General features: G+C 45.0%; 1 protein-coding gene across 1 annotated transcript in view; it reads left to right on the forward strand.

Annotated features, from left to right (window-relative positions):
- Positions 1–19,195, forward strand: part of Dzip1 (DAZ interacting zinc finger protein 1) — a 58,287-nt gene that overhangs the window by 35,407 nt on the left and 3,685 nt on the right. The window contains 7 exon segments of the mRNA XM_051195747.1: positions 3,005–3,061; positions 7,216–7,278; positions 9,971–10,107; positions 13,881–14,043; positions 14,508–14,637; positions 15,401–15,454; positions 17,791–17,978. Of these exon segments, the coding sequence (XP_051051704.1) occupies positions 3,005–3,061; positions 7,216–7,278; positions 9,971–10,107; positions 13,881–14,043; positions 14,508–14,637; positions 15,401–15,454; positions 17,791–17,978 (792 nt within the window).

Below are 19,195 nucleotides of genomic sequence, written 5' to 3' on the forward strand. Positions count from 1 at the left end.
GGAACTCGCTCTGTAGAGCAGACTGGCCTCAAACTCAGAGAGCTCCGCCTGCCTCTGCCTCCCGAGTGCTGAGGTCAAAGGCGTGCGCCATCAATGCCACACCATACTTTTTTGTTTTCACTGATAGTGAAATAATCTAAATGTTTTTATTTCTGAAAGGAGAAGAAAAGCACTCTGGGTAGAGGAAGTCAGAGAGCAGGTGATACTTGCGAGGGACCGTCAGATCAGATGTGCCCTGTGTACAGGGCTTCGGAGCGCTCCCAGGACTGAGCCTGGGCACAGAGGGGCACCACTCACGAGACCAGGACAGGACTGCATGGTGACAGAAGCACATCACCACTGTGGTGCTTAGGAGCTTGGCTAACAGATTTCACTGCCGTCTTTACAGGGGCTTCCTCTTTGAACCCTCTTAAAGCCAGAGAGGTTGGAAGGTGGAGAGAGGGGAGGGAGAGGGGCTAAGAGCAGGATCTGGACTCAGGACCTAAAATACACACTTCAGGGAGGAGAGGAAAGTTAAAAGAATAGCCAACAAAGAAAATGGTGCCAAATATACGAGCAGAAAAGAAAAGAAACAGCAGTCACAGATTTTCTCCGAGTGGAGAGTCCAGATAGTCTAGGATAGGAAACCATATCCAATGGGGTATGAGAAATCAATTGCTAAGATTTTGATATATGATAGAATTCATTCTTTAATTTTTCAAGTATTTTTTTGGTTTTAAATGAATATAATGTTTGCATGGCTGTTTGTGTAAATTTACCTAAAGAAGTATGTGGTACAGATATGGTAAGAAAATGTATTGATGTCATTGGGATTAGAAGAATTGGGGGTGGGTGGTCCATAGCCCATACATAGGGGTCCCAAGGGCAGCTTACTCTCCCCCAGTTCCTCCTCCAGCTCGGAGAAAGATCTAAAAGTCCCGTTGGAGGGATGACAGTGAAGTTCTCTTCATGAAAGACAACACACACCCTACAGTTTCAGATGAGAAAATCCAAATAATAATGGAAAGGTCGGCATTGGAGTGACATAATCAAAAAATCTAACCCATCCGTGGCGAGATGGAGGCTTTCCAGTTCCCAGGTGGATATGGTCAGATCTGTGGACCGCCAGGGAGAGTCTCAGTGGTCAGATCTGTGGACCACCGGGGAGCTTCTCAGTGGTCAGATCTGTGGACCTCCAGGGAGAGTCTCAGAGGTCAGATATGTGGACCGCCAGGGTGAGTCTCAGTGGTCAGATCTGTGGACCGCCAGGGAGCTTCTCAGTGGTCAGATCTGTGGACCTCCAGGGAGAGTCTCAGTGGTCAGATCTGTGGACTGCCAGGGTGAGTCTCAGTGGTCAGATCTGTGGACCGCCGGGGTGAGTCTCAGTGGTCAGATCTGTGGACCACTGGGAAGCTTCTCAGTGGTGAGATCTGTGGACCGCTGGGGTGAGTCTCAGTGTTGTCTGGGATGGTCTGACTTCCCTGCTACCATCAGGAGTGACGTTAGAAGCGTCGGTTAGGAGGAGCCTGGTGATCAGGCTTAGATCTTAGTCATTTCAGTCAGTCCCCTTACCCCTTAGTGCCTTCTGTCTTAAGGGAGAGGCCGCACCTTAGTAATTTCTATCCTTTAGTGCCCTCATCAGAGGGGAGAGTGTTCCGTGGCTTTGGAGGCATGCTGTGAGAGGACGAGTCCCATCAAAGCCCAATCTTCTGACTTTAAAGCTGGGGAAACATCTAGATTTTTTTTCTTTCCCCAATGATTTTTTTTTCTTCCTGTAAAGGAATGGGTATTGAGAGAGTAACTGTTTGAAATTACATAGTAAGATGCTCTTCTGAAACTATACAACTCCAGTGTGACATTACAGAACAAGCCATAGATGGTAAAACAGTGATCTTGGCTATGTTTCAATAAAACTTTGTTGACAGAAACATCAGCAGGCCCGATATTTCTCACAGGCTGTCATTCGCAAAACCTTGATTGAACAAGTCCAGACGTTCTGTTTTCTAACTGTGCAGCAGTTTGTGGACAGGTGTGAGTGGAATGTTGTTGCCAGTATTTATTGTAAAAAGTTGCAAGTGTACAGAGGCAACAAGGTTATGGCCAGTGTTTTTAGGGTAGGATTAGGGTTAAAGATGAACTAGAGAAAGAAATAATAGACTAATAGGTAAGTTGTTTAACAGGGAGGAAAAAAATCTGTGTAATCAGATACTCCAAGGACTCTAGATAGGAATTGTGAAATCTTGGGGAAGAGGCTGGGGGGATTTGCCTTTCTAAAGAAATAGCATTTAGTATTGACCTAGTCAGGTTCCCTCTGTCTAAAGTTCCACCTGAATTAATAATTCTTTCACCTCTAGCGTCATGCTTGGGGTGGTTTACAGAACTCACTCTTCCTAAATGGAAACAGCATCAATGCCCATCATGTAATAGACAGGTGGGGTCTAGTTTCACACTGGAATGTTACATGACCATGAAAATAATGCTAATTTTCACATCAGTGAAAACATGCCAACTCAAAGAAGCCAGAACGCATAGTTTTATATGTGTGAAATGTCCAGTCAAGTCACAGACAAACAAAGGACTGTGTCTAAAGACACAGCTAAAGAGGCAGGTAGAGGAGCCACAATAGCTAACAGGTATTGGCACTTGGGGAAGACTGATAAATGCCCTAAGATTAGCTAGAGATTGTGGCCACACAGTCCTGTGACTATCCTAAAGGCTACACACACATACATGTACATGGGTGCACGTGCGTACACACACACACACACACCAGTAATTACTTCTCAGTACAGTTATTTATTTTTAAAGGTAGTAGAGTGCTTCGCCACCAAGTACCGGCTCTGAGCTTTATCACAAGCACCTCGAAATAATAAATTTAAATAAATTAAGCCAAGTGCATAGCATCTGTTGTTTGAGACACGGGCTTCCTGTGTGCTGTCTGTGTCTTTTTTGGAGGCTGTGTGGTCAGATGCTTGACCTGTAACGACGACGAGGCCAATGAGCTTTTCCTTTTGTTCTGTTTCAGTGAGTGCCCCCGCCACAAAGATTCTGGACGGTGCATCCAGCCTGACCACGGTGCATGGTAGGTCTCAACAGCGGTCTCCATGTTTCGGGTGCAGCTCCCACCCCAACTTAGATAACTCATTAACCCAGATTGCCGGCAGGGTTGGATTATATAAACCAGGAAACACTTTAGTAACTACAACATGGTTAGTAAAAACGTCTGCCTTCACGGAGTACACGACCGAAAACCGAACGCGCTGCCAAAGCCATAAAGCGTGCGGAGCGTGCGTGTGTCGTGGGGCTCACCAACGGCACCTTTAACTCCCATACTTCATTTATTTATGGTCTCCGAGGAGGTGGTAGTTCCCCGGGAAGACCAGTCAACCAGCACATGTCCCACAGGGCATTCTTGCTTGTTTTTGTAACCTTCAGTGTGGTGGCAAGTCACCTTTTAAAAATAAACAGTCGCAGCGATTGGTCAGGAAGATGCGGAGAAAAGATAGAAACCAAAGGCAACAGACTGGGCAAGGCACCGGGGGATGAAATCCCTGCCAGAACTCGTTCCCCAGTCAGCATGAAGGGTTGGAAGTGTTATAACCACACCCGGGAAGATGGGTGGCGATTCGCAGCTGTAACCCCCTTATTGGCCTGGGGTTCCCTCAGCTTTTATCCTCTGCCCTTTGTGTGTCTTCCCATGTCCCAGGAAACAAACACGCTCGGTAGCTAACAGAACGTAGCTGCTGTATGCCACCAAGGAGCATGCTACATCCCTGTCTTGTCTAAAAGTGGTTTAGGATCTGATCACCGCCTTCCACCCTGGGTCTTGACCCTTAAAAGCACAGATGAAAGCTGAGTAGCAGCTGAGATGGCTCTCAAGGGTGGGGTTAGAACCTGGGTCTCCAGAAGCCACATCTGTAACCCGAGTGCTACTGAGGTGAATGGGAGGTAGAGACGGGGAGTCCCTGGAGGCTCCCGCAGCAGCCCAGCGCAGGAAACAGTAAATGTGGTGGGGGCCAGGACTGCACCTCACTCCCCTGACTTCATACTCACCCGCACGGACACAACTGAACACACATGTGTGTGTGCGCATGCATGTGCACGCGCGCGCGCACACACACACACACACACACACACACACACACACACACACACTGAAATAAGAACAGAAGACTACAGTGGAGATACAGAAAAGTGTCTCTGTAGACAAAGGGTTTGCTGCCAGGCCTGGTAGCCTGGGTTTGATCCCTTGTTTGGTTGACTATATCTTAAATAGTATACAGGTAATGAAGAGAGAATGGGCCAGCCACTTCAATCCCAGAAAGGAGCAGAATCTTTGTGTAAATAAAGCTTTATTGGGGGTGGGGGTAAATACTTGCATATAAAAGTCTTATAAGGCAGGGGAGATTAAAATATTTGAATTCCTTGTCATAGGAGCACGAGTTTTAGCGTTTGATAGAAAAGGCCCATGTTTAGTGTGTCTAATAAATCCCTCCTCTTCAGACATTCTCTGCCCTGTCTTGGAATAAGAACCTGCAAATGAGGAGGGAGTTAGCAAGAGCTGCCTGCAGTGAGCCAGAGTCAGACCCCAGTAGAAGGGATCAGTCACTCCACCCACTGTATTAGCATAGTTTAAGGTGAGCCTGCCTCCCTAGAGGGGCGGCTGCTTGGCCAGGGGACTGGCCTGGATACCATGTGGGTTTTTAAAAACTTAAACCAAGGCTGGAGAGATGGCTGAGATATTAAACAGCACTGGCTGTTGTTCTAGAGGATCCAGGTTAGATTCCCCGTGCCACCCTGGGAGCTCGCAACCTTTACTAGGGATCTGGTACTCTCTTCTGGCTTCTACACTGTTCCCAGAGTACACAGATATAAATGGCAGTCAAAATCCCTATAATACATAAAAACAAGATGGAAAAAATTATTTTAACCATGAAATTAGTTGTTTTTATTAGATCTGTCATTTCTGCATTTCAAGCTAGACATAATTTTAAAATCTCAATGCCAAACGACAACTCTGAAAACTTTTTGTGGTACGTAATGGATTTAAATTTCCCTTCAAGGAGCTATGGGCCCATTTCAAATTTAAAGTGTCTCCTACCTAGAAATAGACTGTGTTCAAAGATCTTTTAAAGCTGGGTGGTAGTGGTGGTGCATGCCTTTAATCCTAACACTCAGGAGGCAGAGGCAGGTGGGTTTCTGTGAGTTCAAGGCCAGCCTGGTCCACAAAGCAAATTCCAGGATGGCCAGGGCTAAACAGAATAATCCTGTCTAGAGAAATCATGAAAGAAAGAGAGAGAGAAAAGATAGTTTAGAATGCATTTCTCTCAAACAACTGATGATAGACAATAGATTGACTAGATTTCTGGCAAAGCAAGAGTTGACGCATATATATATATATATATATATATATATATATATATATATGTATATACATATATAATATTATATATATATATTTCACATATATAGTATATATACACATGTAAATTTATTGACTCACACAGCCACACCTCCATCCAAATTAGTGTACTAGGAACACCCAATAATAAAAGCCAGACTTTCCAAATGGGAAGTGTTAGATGTGTTAACAACTCAGATCAGTTCCTGGCTGCCCTGTGAACACTCAGTAACTGTTGGCTCACTGACCATTTGTTGTGTGACAAACTTTTCTTGGGGAGATGCAGCATACGTGTCTACTCACCCCACATAGGGAGCCCACAGCAGGTCAAAGTACAAATACAACCAAACTCAAAGCCCAACTTGGTGAACCGGTGAGTTTTAGCTACAGGAATGTGGGGGAGGGGTTACTCACAGGAGCAGAAATGACTCAAAGGCAGCTGCATCCCCAAAGCCCACCCCAGCATGGCTGACTAGGCTCGGACCCTGGAGCCTGCAGGCAGCTCAGCTGGCTGGAGAGTGTCTGCTCTAAACCTCTTCCCGGAAGCTCTGCTGGTTTCCGCTTCTCCCAGGCAGCTGGTCTGCTCTCAGAGTGTTTGCAGCCTAGCTCTGTCTCGGAGGGAATCTCTGCTTTTATTGCATACTCTGGCAGGGAGGGACCTGGTGAGTCTGCTCAGCTTCAGGGACTTCCTGGAGTTATTTTGTTTACCTCCATGCTTAAGGAGCTTCCTGCAGGATACAATGCTTCTATCTTGGAGGAAACTGTTACACAACACAGTTCTGGAGGCTGGGATAGAAGGGAATAGCTTTCATCTCCAAGGTGAAAGTAAAGTGTCAAGTACAGAGGCGTTCTTTGTCATCTCTGAGCCAAGGTGGGTGAGCCACGTAACGTGTAAGCCAGCGTTGATGCCTAAATCCTGAATGCGCTCACTGCGCCTACTCCAGGTGGCATCTCCTTTCGGAGGGGGTTGGTTTGATTGAGCTCCTGGCAGATTTCTTTGTGCAGGTGGATAGCATGTCACTCCTGAATGTCAACCAGAGAAGTCATTCCCCAGTCTCCAGCTGAGGTCTGGGGTAACGTGCGGCTCTCTTCATCTTACCTGGCTGTGGGCCAGTCTTTTCTGTAGTCTGTAGCCTCACCTGAGGCTCTCCAGGACAGAACTCAAATTTCGGGACATGCATGTCTTTATGACTGCTTACCTGCCACTGTCTCGCACTCGTATTTTGCTGGTTCTTCATCTTGCCACACTGCTAGCCAACAAACAGTTCAGAATATTGACGGGTGGCCAGGCATGGGTGTGAGCTATCCAGGCCTGGTACATCCCTCTTGGGAGGTCTGGTACCCTATTTATTTCTGGCATTCTATTTTAGGTAGATGGCTCATTGGAAAAGAGTTTTGAAGTTGTACCCTGTGTGTCAGACAAGAGATTAATGAATGGGAAGTTTTAACTTGAATGCTTAAAATACATAGTTTTAAAATGATATTCGCAGTTAATAGAAAATGCCTAGAAATTGAAGAGAAAAAGTGACCAGTTGTAGCTGGCGCAGCCAGGCGTGGCAGCTCACGGTTATAATCTCGTCATTTAGGAAGTGGAATCGAGAGAGTCAAAGGCTAGCCTCAGCTACGTAAGACCCTAAGTCTAAAAATTAAATAAATAAAATAGTAAAATCAAAAGCGACCCCCTCAATATTATCCCAGTACATCTTTGTTATGTTGGCAAAATGCGTCTGTGGGCATGTGTATCTACGGTAGTTTGTATATGCATGTACATGTGTATAAACTATTTGGGAGGAAACAAACATGTTTCTGTTGTTCCTTTCTGCCCTCATGAACAGAGCAGGCCTTCTCGTCACACGTACTAGAGCCAATAGAAGAACTTTCTTCAGAGGAGGAAAAAGGTAAGAAATCGCCAAGCATTATTTACTCAGGTACGGACCTTCAAATCCAAGTCCCGCTGCACATCATGCCATACCGAGAACAAGAAAGGCGTTTAGATTTGGTTGTAGTGTTGCCCGGCATGACATTCAGTATTATATCCTGTTCCCCTAATGTCCCTGTATGCCCTGCTTTATTCCGTTTTTCTGCGGGTAAGTATAATAAATTTCCCAGTCCTTTGTTTGAATATAGATACTCTGGCCAGATGACAAAGGACGCGTGCATTGTACACCAGATGATGTGAAATGGTTTGTGTCAGAGTGGCGTCTCACAGTGATAGTCTGAAGTGTCTGTTTCCAAACCGCCGTTTGTTCCAGTGCTGGGGACTGAACCAGGGGCCTTTCCCATGCTTGGCAAGGGTTCTATCAGGGAGCCATAGTCCCAGCACCTGGTATGAAGTAGAGAGAAATAAGGCCCCATGGTGGGATGTAACAGCTGTTGTAATGGGGCTGATGAACTGATATTTCTAACATATTTCATTTGGCATTTCCAAAAGTTGCTTTTACATATTTTTTGAAGTTTATGAAAATTGTGTCTTTTTTCTTTTTCTTTTTCTTTCTTTTTTTTTTCTCTGTAGCTTTGGAGGCTGCCCTGCAAGACAGGGTTTCTCTTTGTAGCCCTGACATTTTTGGAACTCTTTCTGTGGACCAGGCTGGCCTCGAACTCATAGAGCTCCACCTGTGTGTTTTCTAACGTTAGACAGATCGGATCCCTTTGAGCAGACAGTGGTCGTTGCCTGACTCTGCTGCGGGGAACAGAACCCAGATCCCTTGGGAGAGCGAGGGTTGCTCGTAACTACCCAGCCATCTCTTCAGCCACAATACGTAAAGTTTTAATAGTTCTTGCAACTCCTGTGTTGATAGGATCTTACCATTTTTTTTCTTATTTTTTACAAAGCTACAAATTGAAAAACGACTAGACCAGTCCTGTTCATAATATCTACATGATATATATTTTTAAGTCCTGGTGTTGCTATATTAATCATTGGCATTTTAAAACACACACTTTTAATGAGGTTTGTTTTCATGTATCTGTACAAGTTTTTAAAATTTTACTTACTAGTTTTAGTGGTAGCGATATGACCCTTTTTCCCTGAGCCCTACACTGGCCAACTAGATAGCAAAGTCAGTGATTTAGAATATGCGTTTTGATTTTATTATTTGATTGTCATCAGTTCTTAGGACAGAGTTTTTTGTTGTTTGGTTAAGCATTTGGATTTTTGTTTTGTTTTGACTGGTTTTGCTTTTTGTCTCTGTGTGTATGTGTGTGGCTGCAGAATGTTCTAGAGTACCAGTAGTTACTCAGCCTTGTGATGCTAACAGTATAAGATTTAAGATGACCTCTGACTTTTAATGGCATATTCGTATTATACTTTGATATTCCCAGCTGAGTAAACTAGAATAGCAAAGTATTAAAAAACATATCTTCGTGTAGGATTTTTTTTCTATTTAATATGCAAACTAACTTGGCTGAATTTGTTTTTTGTGCAAGTTAATTAATAGATGGACATTTTGGCTCATGCTTATAACCCTAGCATTTCATCACCGTGACTTTGAGGCCAGCCTGGGCTCAAACAGAAACCCCACAGAAAACATCTTCATCAATATAATAGAATGTGATTTAATATTGGGATCAGACAGCTGTCTGGAAAAACGTGTACAGCAAAAGGCATTTTTTTTTTATGATCTTCCACAAATCCAGGTGGCAGCAGCAGCTAACAGTACCATCTGCTAAGACAGGAGAGTAGTTGGGGATGGGGTGGGGTGGGAGGGTCCCCACAGCCAGTCTGAAAGAAGGCACACACATCTTGCTGGCTTATGGCCAGTCCTTTCGAATGCTTGGACATGGGATCCTAGAATGGTAGCGTGTTTGTGAGACATTCTTTCGGATCTGGCCTTGGACGGTCTCTAAGATTCTGACCTGTCACATATTGGGTCTTTTAAGTAGGTCTTAAACCACCTTGGACAGAGTGAGCCTCACTGTTAGGATGCTGTTAGGATGCTGTTCCACACGCTCTGGAAATAGGCGTGTTTTTAAAGTGGGCAGGACAGGTAGAATTGGGCAAGTGGAGGTTGTAGTTACTGGGTTCCGTTCCAGAACCACAAAGAGGAAAGGAGAAACGTGCAATTGGGGATAGAAAATGAAAAGAACATGTCCTGGGTTTTTTTTTTTTTTTTCTGATTTTTTTCCTTTGTTTGGCTTTTTTGTTTTAAATTATAGGTTTTTTCACTTCGTTAACCTCTTTTCTGTTTGGTGGAAATCTGGAAGAGGGGAATAATCACCCAGTTTAATGTGCACTTAGCATGCACTAAATTTATCTCCTTAAAACTTGAATAAAGTTTAAATCGATTGGACTTTTTCTCTTTATAAGATAAATTCTAACTGACAAACATTAAACATTAAAGAAATATAACATCTGTTTCTTAAGTTGATTAACTGTAATTTGGGTAAGCAATCCGTAGTTTTAGAAGTCACTATGTTCTGAGGCAGACTTAAAACAGTTTTAGAAGCTAAGATACTTACTGTAAAATACCCGAACCTTAAAATCTTTACAGATGTTTACTTTCTGTCTTGAAGTTGTGTGTTGTCACTTTCCACTGAGAAATAATTTGTACAATTCTCTTCAAATCTGCTTTATAATAAACCTTAATTCAGGGCGAGAAAATGAACAGAAATTAAGTAAGAAGACGCATTTCAGGAAAACTCTGAGGAACAACCCCTCCTCTAAGGGACTAAGGACAAACTTGGAGAAGGAGCTGAGCAAGAAGCTGAGGAGCTTCGGGATTGACGCGGTATGTTCGTTCATGGTCTGGACATTTGCTTGTTATGTCCCATTCTCTAACCCAGGATGCACGAGAGAGAAGGGAGCTTCTTAACTCTGTCCGATTAGAGGCTGCCTGCTGATGAAACTCAGGTTAGCAGAGCTCTCGGCGGCATTTGCTATCTACCTCGTTCCGAAGACCTTAACACATACAAACTTATTTATTAGCAGAGGAATAAAACTTGGAATAAGTGGCATTGTCATTTGTTTTATATAAAGATTAGATAACTTTGTATTAGGAGCCAGAGTGTGTATGGGGAGTTGTAGTGCATTGATACATTCTGAATAACACATTCTGAGATTCCCGTCATATAACTGCTCATTACAAAGCCAGCACTTAGTAAATGGTAGGTTTCATCTTGAAACCAAATTAAATCATCTGAGCACAACTTCTTACGTATAAACCCTTTGTGCTTTTAAGATCTTTATTAGAACACACTGAGTGTATAAATCCTAACAATCTGATAAATTCATTTGTGTGCTGATAAATAGATGGGTACTTACATAGCTGTATGTGTATGAATATACATATGTATTATATGAAAATGCATGTACACATATTCACACGGATGAACATATATATGGAAACGTGAACGTATTCATGCTTATGCATGGTAGATGGGTATAGTATGTATGTGTATGTAGATGTGTATACATACATGTGTGTGTAGCTGTATGTCACAGGTGCTTGTGTGTAGGCACAGGTATAGATAAAGCTGTGTATTTATGTGTGGATGCATTTGTATGCATCTATATATTCATACGTGCACATGCACACACATATATTTGAGTAAACATATGGGTACATTGCAGAGTACGTCCATGTCTGTGTGCTTATATGTGTGTGTCTATAGGTTCATGGATGGGTTTGTGTGAGAGAATTGTTCACCACCACGCAGAGGGTAGCCCTGCACATTTCTAGTACCCTAGAAGGTCCCCTGTATCTTTCTTGCCTGTGTCCCCAACTCCTCTCCAACAAAGGGTGGCGGGCGTTCACAGGAGCGGGGCCACGTCCAGGGGCCGTTCTGCATCTGGCCTCTTTTGATGATGCTCCTCCAGTCCGTGTGGTTAGAGTCTGCTTCACGCTCCAGCAGGTATCCCTTTGTTTGCCTTGCTGTGGCATTGAGTTGTATGAATCCCATGCAGTTGTATCTCCCTTACTGAAAGTGATGCGCAAGGCTCCCACGGGGGCCTATTCTGGCTACTAAGTCTTCAGTGTGAGCAAAGAACATCAAAGTAAGTGTCTTTTTATTGGAGGTATATATCTAGGAATGGCTTTGCTGGGTCAAGAGGCAGACAAGTCTATCCTCATAGCTGCTCCATGTCTTTAAACGGTTCTTAGTATTATCAGTCTATGATTTCTTAGAGTGTTGTAGGGGTGTTGAGCCATAACTACGGCAGTGGAAATCAAGACACAATCATGCAGTATCCACAATTCCTACGCAGATGCCCTTGAGACTAAACTTTCCTGTTTGCTGTTTCTATGAGTTTTGGGGGTTTGAATTTTAATCAGAGCCTTATCTATATTTTTTTTCTCCTAGTGTTTGGGGACATGTTTGTTTGTTTCCTGGTTTGGGATGTGTGTGTGTGTGTGTATGTGTGTGTGTGTGTTCAGAAGTAGAAAAGTTTAACTTTGTTTCCATTTGAAGCAGGTTGTCCTGATACCGTTGTCTCTGTGATCCACATTTGCTGATCAGTTGGAATAATGCTTTTATTATGTGTGCATCTGTGTCTGCTGTGGCCTTTCAGTTACTGTACCACACCTGTTAGTTAGTCAGTCAGTCAGTCAATTAGTCAGTCAGTCAGTCAGTCAGCTAGTTAGTTAGCTAGCCAGTCAGTCAGTCAGTCAGGCAGTCACTTAGTTAGTCAGTTAATTAGTCAGTTAGTCAGTCAGTCAGTCAGTCAATTAGTCAGTTAGTCAGTCAGTCAGTCAGTTATCTAGTTAGTTAGCTAGTTAGTTAGTCAGTTAGTCAGTCAGTCAGTTAGTCAGTTAATTAGTCAGTTAGTCAGTCAGTCAGTCAATTAGTCAGTTAGTCAGTCAGTCAGTCAGTTATCTAGTTAGTTAGCTAGTTAGTTAGTCAGTTAGTCAGTCAGTCAGTTAGTCAGTTAATTAGTCAGTTAGTCAGTCAGTCAGTCAATTAGTCAGTTAGTCAGTCAGTCAGTCAGTTATCTAGTTAGTTAGCTAGTTAGTTAGTCAGTTAGTCAGTCAGTCAGTTAGTCAGTTAATTAGTCAGTTAGCCAGTCAGTCAGTCAATTAGTCAGTTAGTCAGTCAGTCAGTCAGTTATCTAGTTAGTTAGCTAGTTAGTTAGTCAGTTAGTCAGTCAGTCAGTTAGTCAGTTAATTAGTCAGTTAGCCAGTCAGTCAGTCAGTCAGTCAGGAAGTCAGTCAGTTATCTAGTTAGTTAGTTAGTTAGTTAGTTAGTTAGTTAGTTAGTTAGCCAGCCAGCCAGCCAGTCAGTCAGTCAGTCAGTCAGTCAGTCAGGAAGTCGGTCAGTTATCTAGTTAGTTAGTTAGTTAGCTAGTTAGTTAGTTAGCCAGTCAGTCAGGCAGTCAGGCAGTCAGTCAGTCAGTCAGTCAGGAAGTCAGTCAGTTATCTAGTTAGTTAGCTAGTTAGTTAGTTAGCCAGTCAGTCAGGCAGTCAGGCAGTCAGTCAGTCGCTAGCTAGTGCAGGGACTACAGGCGTGCACCACCCCACGCTAACTAACTTACACTGGCCGCATACTTTGCTGCCCCCTCTGAGCCACGATTTCACTCATCTTCCCTCTTGAAATGTTTCACAAGTCCCTCCGTTTCTCTTTGTGTATTGAACTTGAGAAAACCACTCCCCATTCCAGGTGAGCCACCATTAGAACTCTGCTGGGAGCTGTTTGCAGTTCCGCGTGTTAATTAGGGAGGTGACAGCTGTATCATATTAGATCTCTCTCTCTCTCTCTCTCTCTCTCTCTCTCTCTCTCTCTCACACACGGTATAGGATGGCAGACGTCAGGCTGAGGGTCACAGGAAAATATGGGGAGTCTGCAGTGACGGGAAGAAGTTGTTCGGATCAAGGCAATGACTAGGCCCTCGCCTGATGACAGATGCCCCTCCTGGGCAATAGTGTGGGGTAGTGAGGCCACCCCTGGGGTGTGGAGCACTGGAGGAAGAGGGTGGTAGAAGGAGGGTGGGAATGAAGACGGGATGAGTCAGACCCAGACCTCCTCAGATCACCTCTTTACTTACGCAGATTCGTAATGGAAGGTTACCTGAAAGCTTTCTTGTCCCTGTGGGGTGACTGCCGGGCTTTCGAGGTCAGCACTCAGTGTTCTCTTTTCGGTCCATTGCCCAGGCCTTTGTCACATTGAGCCTGGCTATCTCTACCGTAAGGTCCCGTCTTCCTCACAAGGTATCCCCAATGCCCGGCCATCTGGAAACTACTTATTTCTGTTTGTCATCAGAACACGGCTCAGCCTCCTGCGTCAGCCCTCTTGGGAAGATAGGGCCTCCGGTGGCTCTCTTTTTGGAATTCCTCTAGTCTTGGTAGGCTCGTTTGCCACAAAGCATTTCTATGTCAGTTAACCAGTCATAAATAATAGGCACACCTGTATTGCAAGATCCTTTTGGAACAGGAAGAGTTTGTTACACGGTGGGGCATCCGCACCCCCTACCTTAAATGACCAGAGTTAATGGAGGGACAGACATATATCCATAAATGAAAAGCATCCAAGGGCAATGATAACAGGTTGACACGATACCTTATTCCTCCAGGATATACACGGTATCCCATGTGAGATCTTGAACAAATCGCTTAAAGCCATGCAATTAGCCAGACATGATCTAGCAAAACAAGTGCCCAACATTCAGCAAATCCGAGAATCCCTTGAACACCAGCTGATCTGTAAAATCGAGGAGAAGGTGTCACTCTCTTCCGGTAAGCCTGCTGCTACCACCTGGGATTTCACTGCTACAAATGCGAGCTAAGTTTAACAACTTTTTTTTTTTTTAATCGTTTAAATGTTTGCAAACTGTGGTGCTGGCTACTTTTCTTACTGTCTTACTTGAGATGTTGGGTCTTGGGTTATATCGTGAAAGAAACCCTGTCTCACACGTTGGGGTGTATAGATGCCCGTGTTCCTAGCGCTGGCGAGGTAAGGGTGGGTGGGACCCCGGGAGTTCAGAGTGCTTCTTGGCTACTCAGCAGATCCAAGGCCAGCCTAGGCTACAAGAGACACTGTCTCCAATCAATCAATAAATAAATGAATAAATAAATCCAAGAACGAACCCCCGCGTCTGGATTCCATCCTGAGAGGCAGGATTGTTCTTCCCAGTGACACCATGGGTGGTATTCTTGTCATTTGAGCTGGTGGAGACTCATGAACGTTGCTTCTCTTCCAGATAGGCACAACGAACCTCCCTTTACCATCTCTCCGGCTGAAGATGTGCCCAGGGCCGCCCAGCTTCCCCCACAAAGCAGACCACTGACCAGGCAGAGGGCCGTGTTTACTGATAAGATGGCTGTCCCAAAGTGAGTATTTCCGGCTGAAGTTGCTGCAGTAACACATCACAGACGGGATCACTGGGACAATGGGCATTTATTTTGGAGGCTGGGTCCCGGTGTCAGAGATCAAGTTTGTTGCCAGAGGTCGCACAGTGAGCAGGCTCTGGCCTCTTCCTCTTCTGAAGGCAGTGCCTTAGTGGCGACTGACAAAGCGCTATGACCCAGGGAGGCACCTTATCGAAGAAAGCCTTTGATTTGGAGGCTCATGGTTGCAGAGGGTTAGAGTCGGAGACCGTCATGGCCCGGAGCATGGCAGCGGCCCGGCTGGCAGGGGGCTGGAGCTGTCTGTCACAGGAGAGCTAGAGCTGTCTGTCACAGGAGAGCTAAGGGGTGGGTCATTGAATCCTCACAGCTGACCCCCAAGGACACACCTCCTCCAAGAAAGCCACGCCTCCTAAGCTTCCCAAACGGGGACTGTAGCATTTGAGCTTAGAGGGGCCGTTTTTTCATCCTAAGCACCACGGGTGGGAATCCCATCACAGGGACCCCAACCCTTTTACTACATTTACCCCAGAGTCCTGCTTCTGGATGTCAGCACACTTCAGGGCTGTTGGGTCGCAAACACAGAGTCAGTAGCAGTGAATCATATTCACAATGTGCCTGTGCTCTCTGGACGATAACCAAAGACTTTTGTGTTTTCCGTAGACATTTGTGCTAGCTATACTATTTACTCACCCGCTTTAGAAATACTTTTCTGTCTTCCTCTAATTTTTTTTTTTTTTTTTTTTAGACTTAAGAAAAATACCAAAGAAAATCACTTTCTCAGAAAGTTTTCAACTATCAAGTGAGTACTGGGAGGGGTCCTTGGCGGGTGGAGGAGTGGGATGGATGTAAAGTTTCCGAACATTCCTCTCGTGGTAAAGTGGGGGCTCACCGTGATTAAGTAAAGCCGCAGCAGTCATTCGTCAGGGTTACTGTAGCTGGAATTTCTTCCCAGCCTGGTCCCACAGCTGATTATCCACAAGTAAGCACACAGAGACATGTTAGTTATAAAACTGTTGGCCGATTGGCCAGGGCTTCTTATTGACTAGCTCTGCCTTAATTATTAACCCGTAACTACTAAGAGAACACCTGGCTTGTCCTACCTCCTCACCGACATCTACAGGGCATCTCTTCGATGCCTCTCTCTCCTGTCTCCCCAGAATTCACCTCCTCTCCTAGTCCTGCCTACCTTCCTGCCACTACTGGCCAGTCGGTGTTTTATTCGTCAGCCAATAAGAGAGACATACACAGAAGGACATCTCCCATCAGGTTGCTTCTCAGGTCTTTTGTGGTGTATTATCTGAGCCACACCCTCTTCAGTCACTCTGTCACTCGGTAGCGTGTTACCACGTCATGGCCTCCATTAAGAAGAAGAGCCACCCCAGTGTGATTTTTTAACAAGCACATTTAAATAGAACGATGGTGTTTTGGTGGCTGGGTCCATGACCACGTACGTAGGTGTCAAATGATATTTCTGCATTCTGGCTCCTTGTGATGGCTAAGGAAGTCACACTGCCTTCTTCTGGGATCCTTAGATGATGGGAGTCTTTGCTCACACTATCAGCTAACGTCCATCAAATGCTTGTTTTGAGCCTAATTTAAAAAAAAAATGTGTGATATGTGATATTTTCTTGTTTACAGAATACTTCCTTGGTGTTGGCTTGTTTGGTTTTTCAGACAAGGCCTTACTATGTCTCTCTGACTGGCTGGAACTCTCTGACTATGGTGGGCTTGAAGTCCCAGAGATGCTCCTGCCTCCTACTTACTGGGATTAATGGATGGCGTGGAGTACCATACCCGGCTTAGGATCATGTTAAAAATTAAATGGGACTGTGTAAAAGGGTCTTGGCTCTTGAGGTTACTCAATAAGTTGCCAGTATATTTCTGTCTGTAGTTCTGAATGATCCTCATTTTCTCTTAGTGAATGTCGTTGACATCGCCCGAGTCTGGGCATCATAAAGTAGAAATAAATAATGGTTCATCTTTTCACTGGAAAACTCCCTGAGAAGAGCCTCCTCCCATGGGTTATGTGTGATGGGACCAGTGTGCACAGGCATTACAGCTGTCTAGGAATGTTCTCCAAATGACAAACACTGCTCGGAAGTTAGAGGTGGCAATCTATGAGTCAGAAGTAACCGCATTTTAAAAGCTGGAGTAGTTTGAGTGTAGATACGTTTTCGTTCACTGAGAAATGTTTTCCTGAAGCCTTTAAGAGCTAAGAATACCGAGGCGGTACACATCTGGGTTTCGGGGGACCCCAGTTCACTTCAGCGTCATTACAGGCAGATCTGGGTCTGGGATGACCCCTCAGTCTGCACACGGTTCTGGCCTCACTGCCTCCTTGCCTGTGGGCCCAGAGGAGTTCCCTTTGTTGTGTTTTCTGGGAATTACCTCCGGAGGTCCATATCACCTCAAGAGGCAACCATACAAAATCAATATAGAGGATTCCAGGCATGCACCCAAAGGATTCTTAGTGCCAGCACAGAGATATCCACACAGGCGGCTCTCTTTCTTTCTTTACTATTCAGCGTGGCTAGTAAATGCCCCTCAAGAGAGGGATGCATAAGGAGAGCACGGGACATGTACACAACGCCATTTGATTCAGGAGAATGGTTAGGACTAGAAATCGCTCTTTAGCGAACTATCCCATACTCGGAAAGACAAGTATTGAACGTTTTCCCTCATGTGTAGATCCTGGGCTTTAATTTTTATGTATGTGTATGTATCTGTGTGTGGTGGGGTGGGGTGGGGGTGATGTATCAGTCATGTAAACAGGGGAGTCCATGAATGGGGAGAAAGAGGCATTAAGGAATGTTGTGAGGGTAAAAAGGAGGAATGAAAAGAGGTGAACAGGATGTATGTAACAGGAAAGAAAAGAGGTCTACTGCTGGGAAGAGGGGAGGAGAGCGGGGGAGGGGGATTGAGAGGGAGGGGGAGGGGAGGGGGGAGGGGGAGGGGAGAGCAACAAAATCTAAGGTGTGTATGAAAAGTCAGAGTAAAGCCAGTTGTGTGCTAATTAAAAGAAATGATTTTTTTTTTTTTAAAGAAAACAGAAAAAACAAGGCACAGGGTTAGTGAATTCTGAAATGAAGAAACAACGTCCCTGTACCCCCGTTTTTTTGGTTCTGACTTACACAGGACGCCTCCCTTCAGCTCAGAGGAGGAGCTGGACGAAGAGGACTTCATCCAGGCGTACCCAGACTTCCTGAGCCTACAGCCGTCTAAAAACAGCATGAGTAACTTTGGAAAGAGCTGCGTCAGAAGTGACACGGACTGGACAGAGGGAAGTGAAGTGGAGGATTCCGATGTTTCCCCAAAGCCCTCAGGTGAGCCTTGGTCTCCGGAAACCCTACCCACGTTTATTTAGGACAGGGCCCGCCCCCAACCGGCACCAAGCCCTGGGCATCGGAGCTGCTATTGTGTGTGAGGACTGTAGGGCTCATCCCAAAGCCGGCAGAGAGCCACCCGTGTTCACGCGGAAGGGGAAGAGCTGGCTGAGGACGCCCTAGTGAGTGTACAGCTTTCCTGCAGCTGCCTTCGTCACATGCTATAAGCTGAGTGACTTAAGCAACAGAAATCTGTGTGTCCATATTCTGTAGGCCAGGTGAACAAATGCAAGGTGTGCAGGTCCTTTTCTTAAGAGCTGCGAGGGAGGACGTGTTCCGTTTCTCTGGGGCTGGCTATCCTCTCCCTGCCTCTCCCTGTCACCTTCCCCTCCCGGCTTCCCAGTTTTTATAAGGACTGTTCACACAGATCACGGACCTGTGTGTGTGTGTGTGTGTGTGTGTGTGTGTGTGGTTGCACACATGCACATGTGTACACACGTATGAAGGACAGAGGTCAGTATCTTTCCTTTTTTTGAGACAGGGTCTCTTACTTAACCCAGAGCTCGGCGATCCGATTTGACAAGGCTGGCTGGATGTTGAGCTCCAGGAATGTTCTTGCCTCGACCTCGCCCAGCACTGTGGTTTTCCACACATGCCAGCGTAACTGGATTTTTATGTGGGTTCTGGGGATTGAACTCAGGCCCTCGAGGTTGTGTGCAAGCATTTTACTGACTAAGCCATCCCCCTATCCCCATGGGACCACTCTCGATGACTTCACCGTAACTGAATTTAACTGAATTACCCCTTTACTCTACGTCCAACTGAGATCGCCTGGTAAGATAGCAGCAGGTGTAAGAGCCTCAGCGTGTGGATCCGAAGGAAAATTTAATCCGTCAACCTTGCACAAATGACCCGGAGCGGCTGTCCTGACCTACCCTGCTTTTGACGGGGCGATTTTAAGGAAAGACAAGCCTCCTGCGTGAGATTTCCGATGGCTTCCCAAAGGAAGTAGAGCCAATAGATTGTCTTTTACCATAGATTGGTTTAGTATAATCTTAAAATTATAGGTTTTAAATGTATGTGGTTTAACTATATTACACGTAATTTGTGTATACGATGTAATTATGTAATTTTGGAAAATATATTAAGTACATTTAAATAATTCACACTATTTTATAAATCACGTATTTGAAGGAGAGCAAACCCTGTAATTTTGA

Source organism: Phodopus roborovskii, unplaced genomic scaffold (genome assembly GCF_943737965.1).
Source record: "Phodopus roborovskii unplaced genomic scaffold, PHOROB, whole genome shotgun sequence".
Taxonomy (NCBI): Eukaryota; Metazoa; Chordata; class Mammalia; order Rodentia; family Cricetidae; genus Phodopus; species Phodopus roborovskii.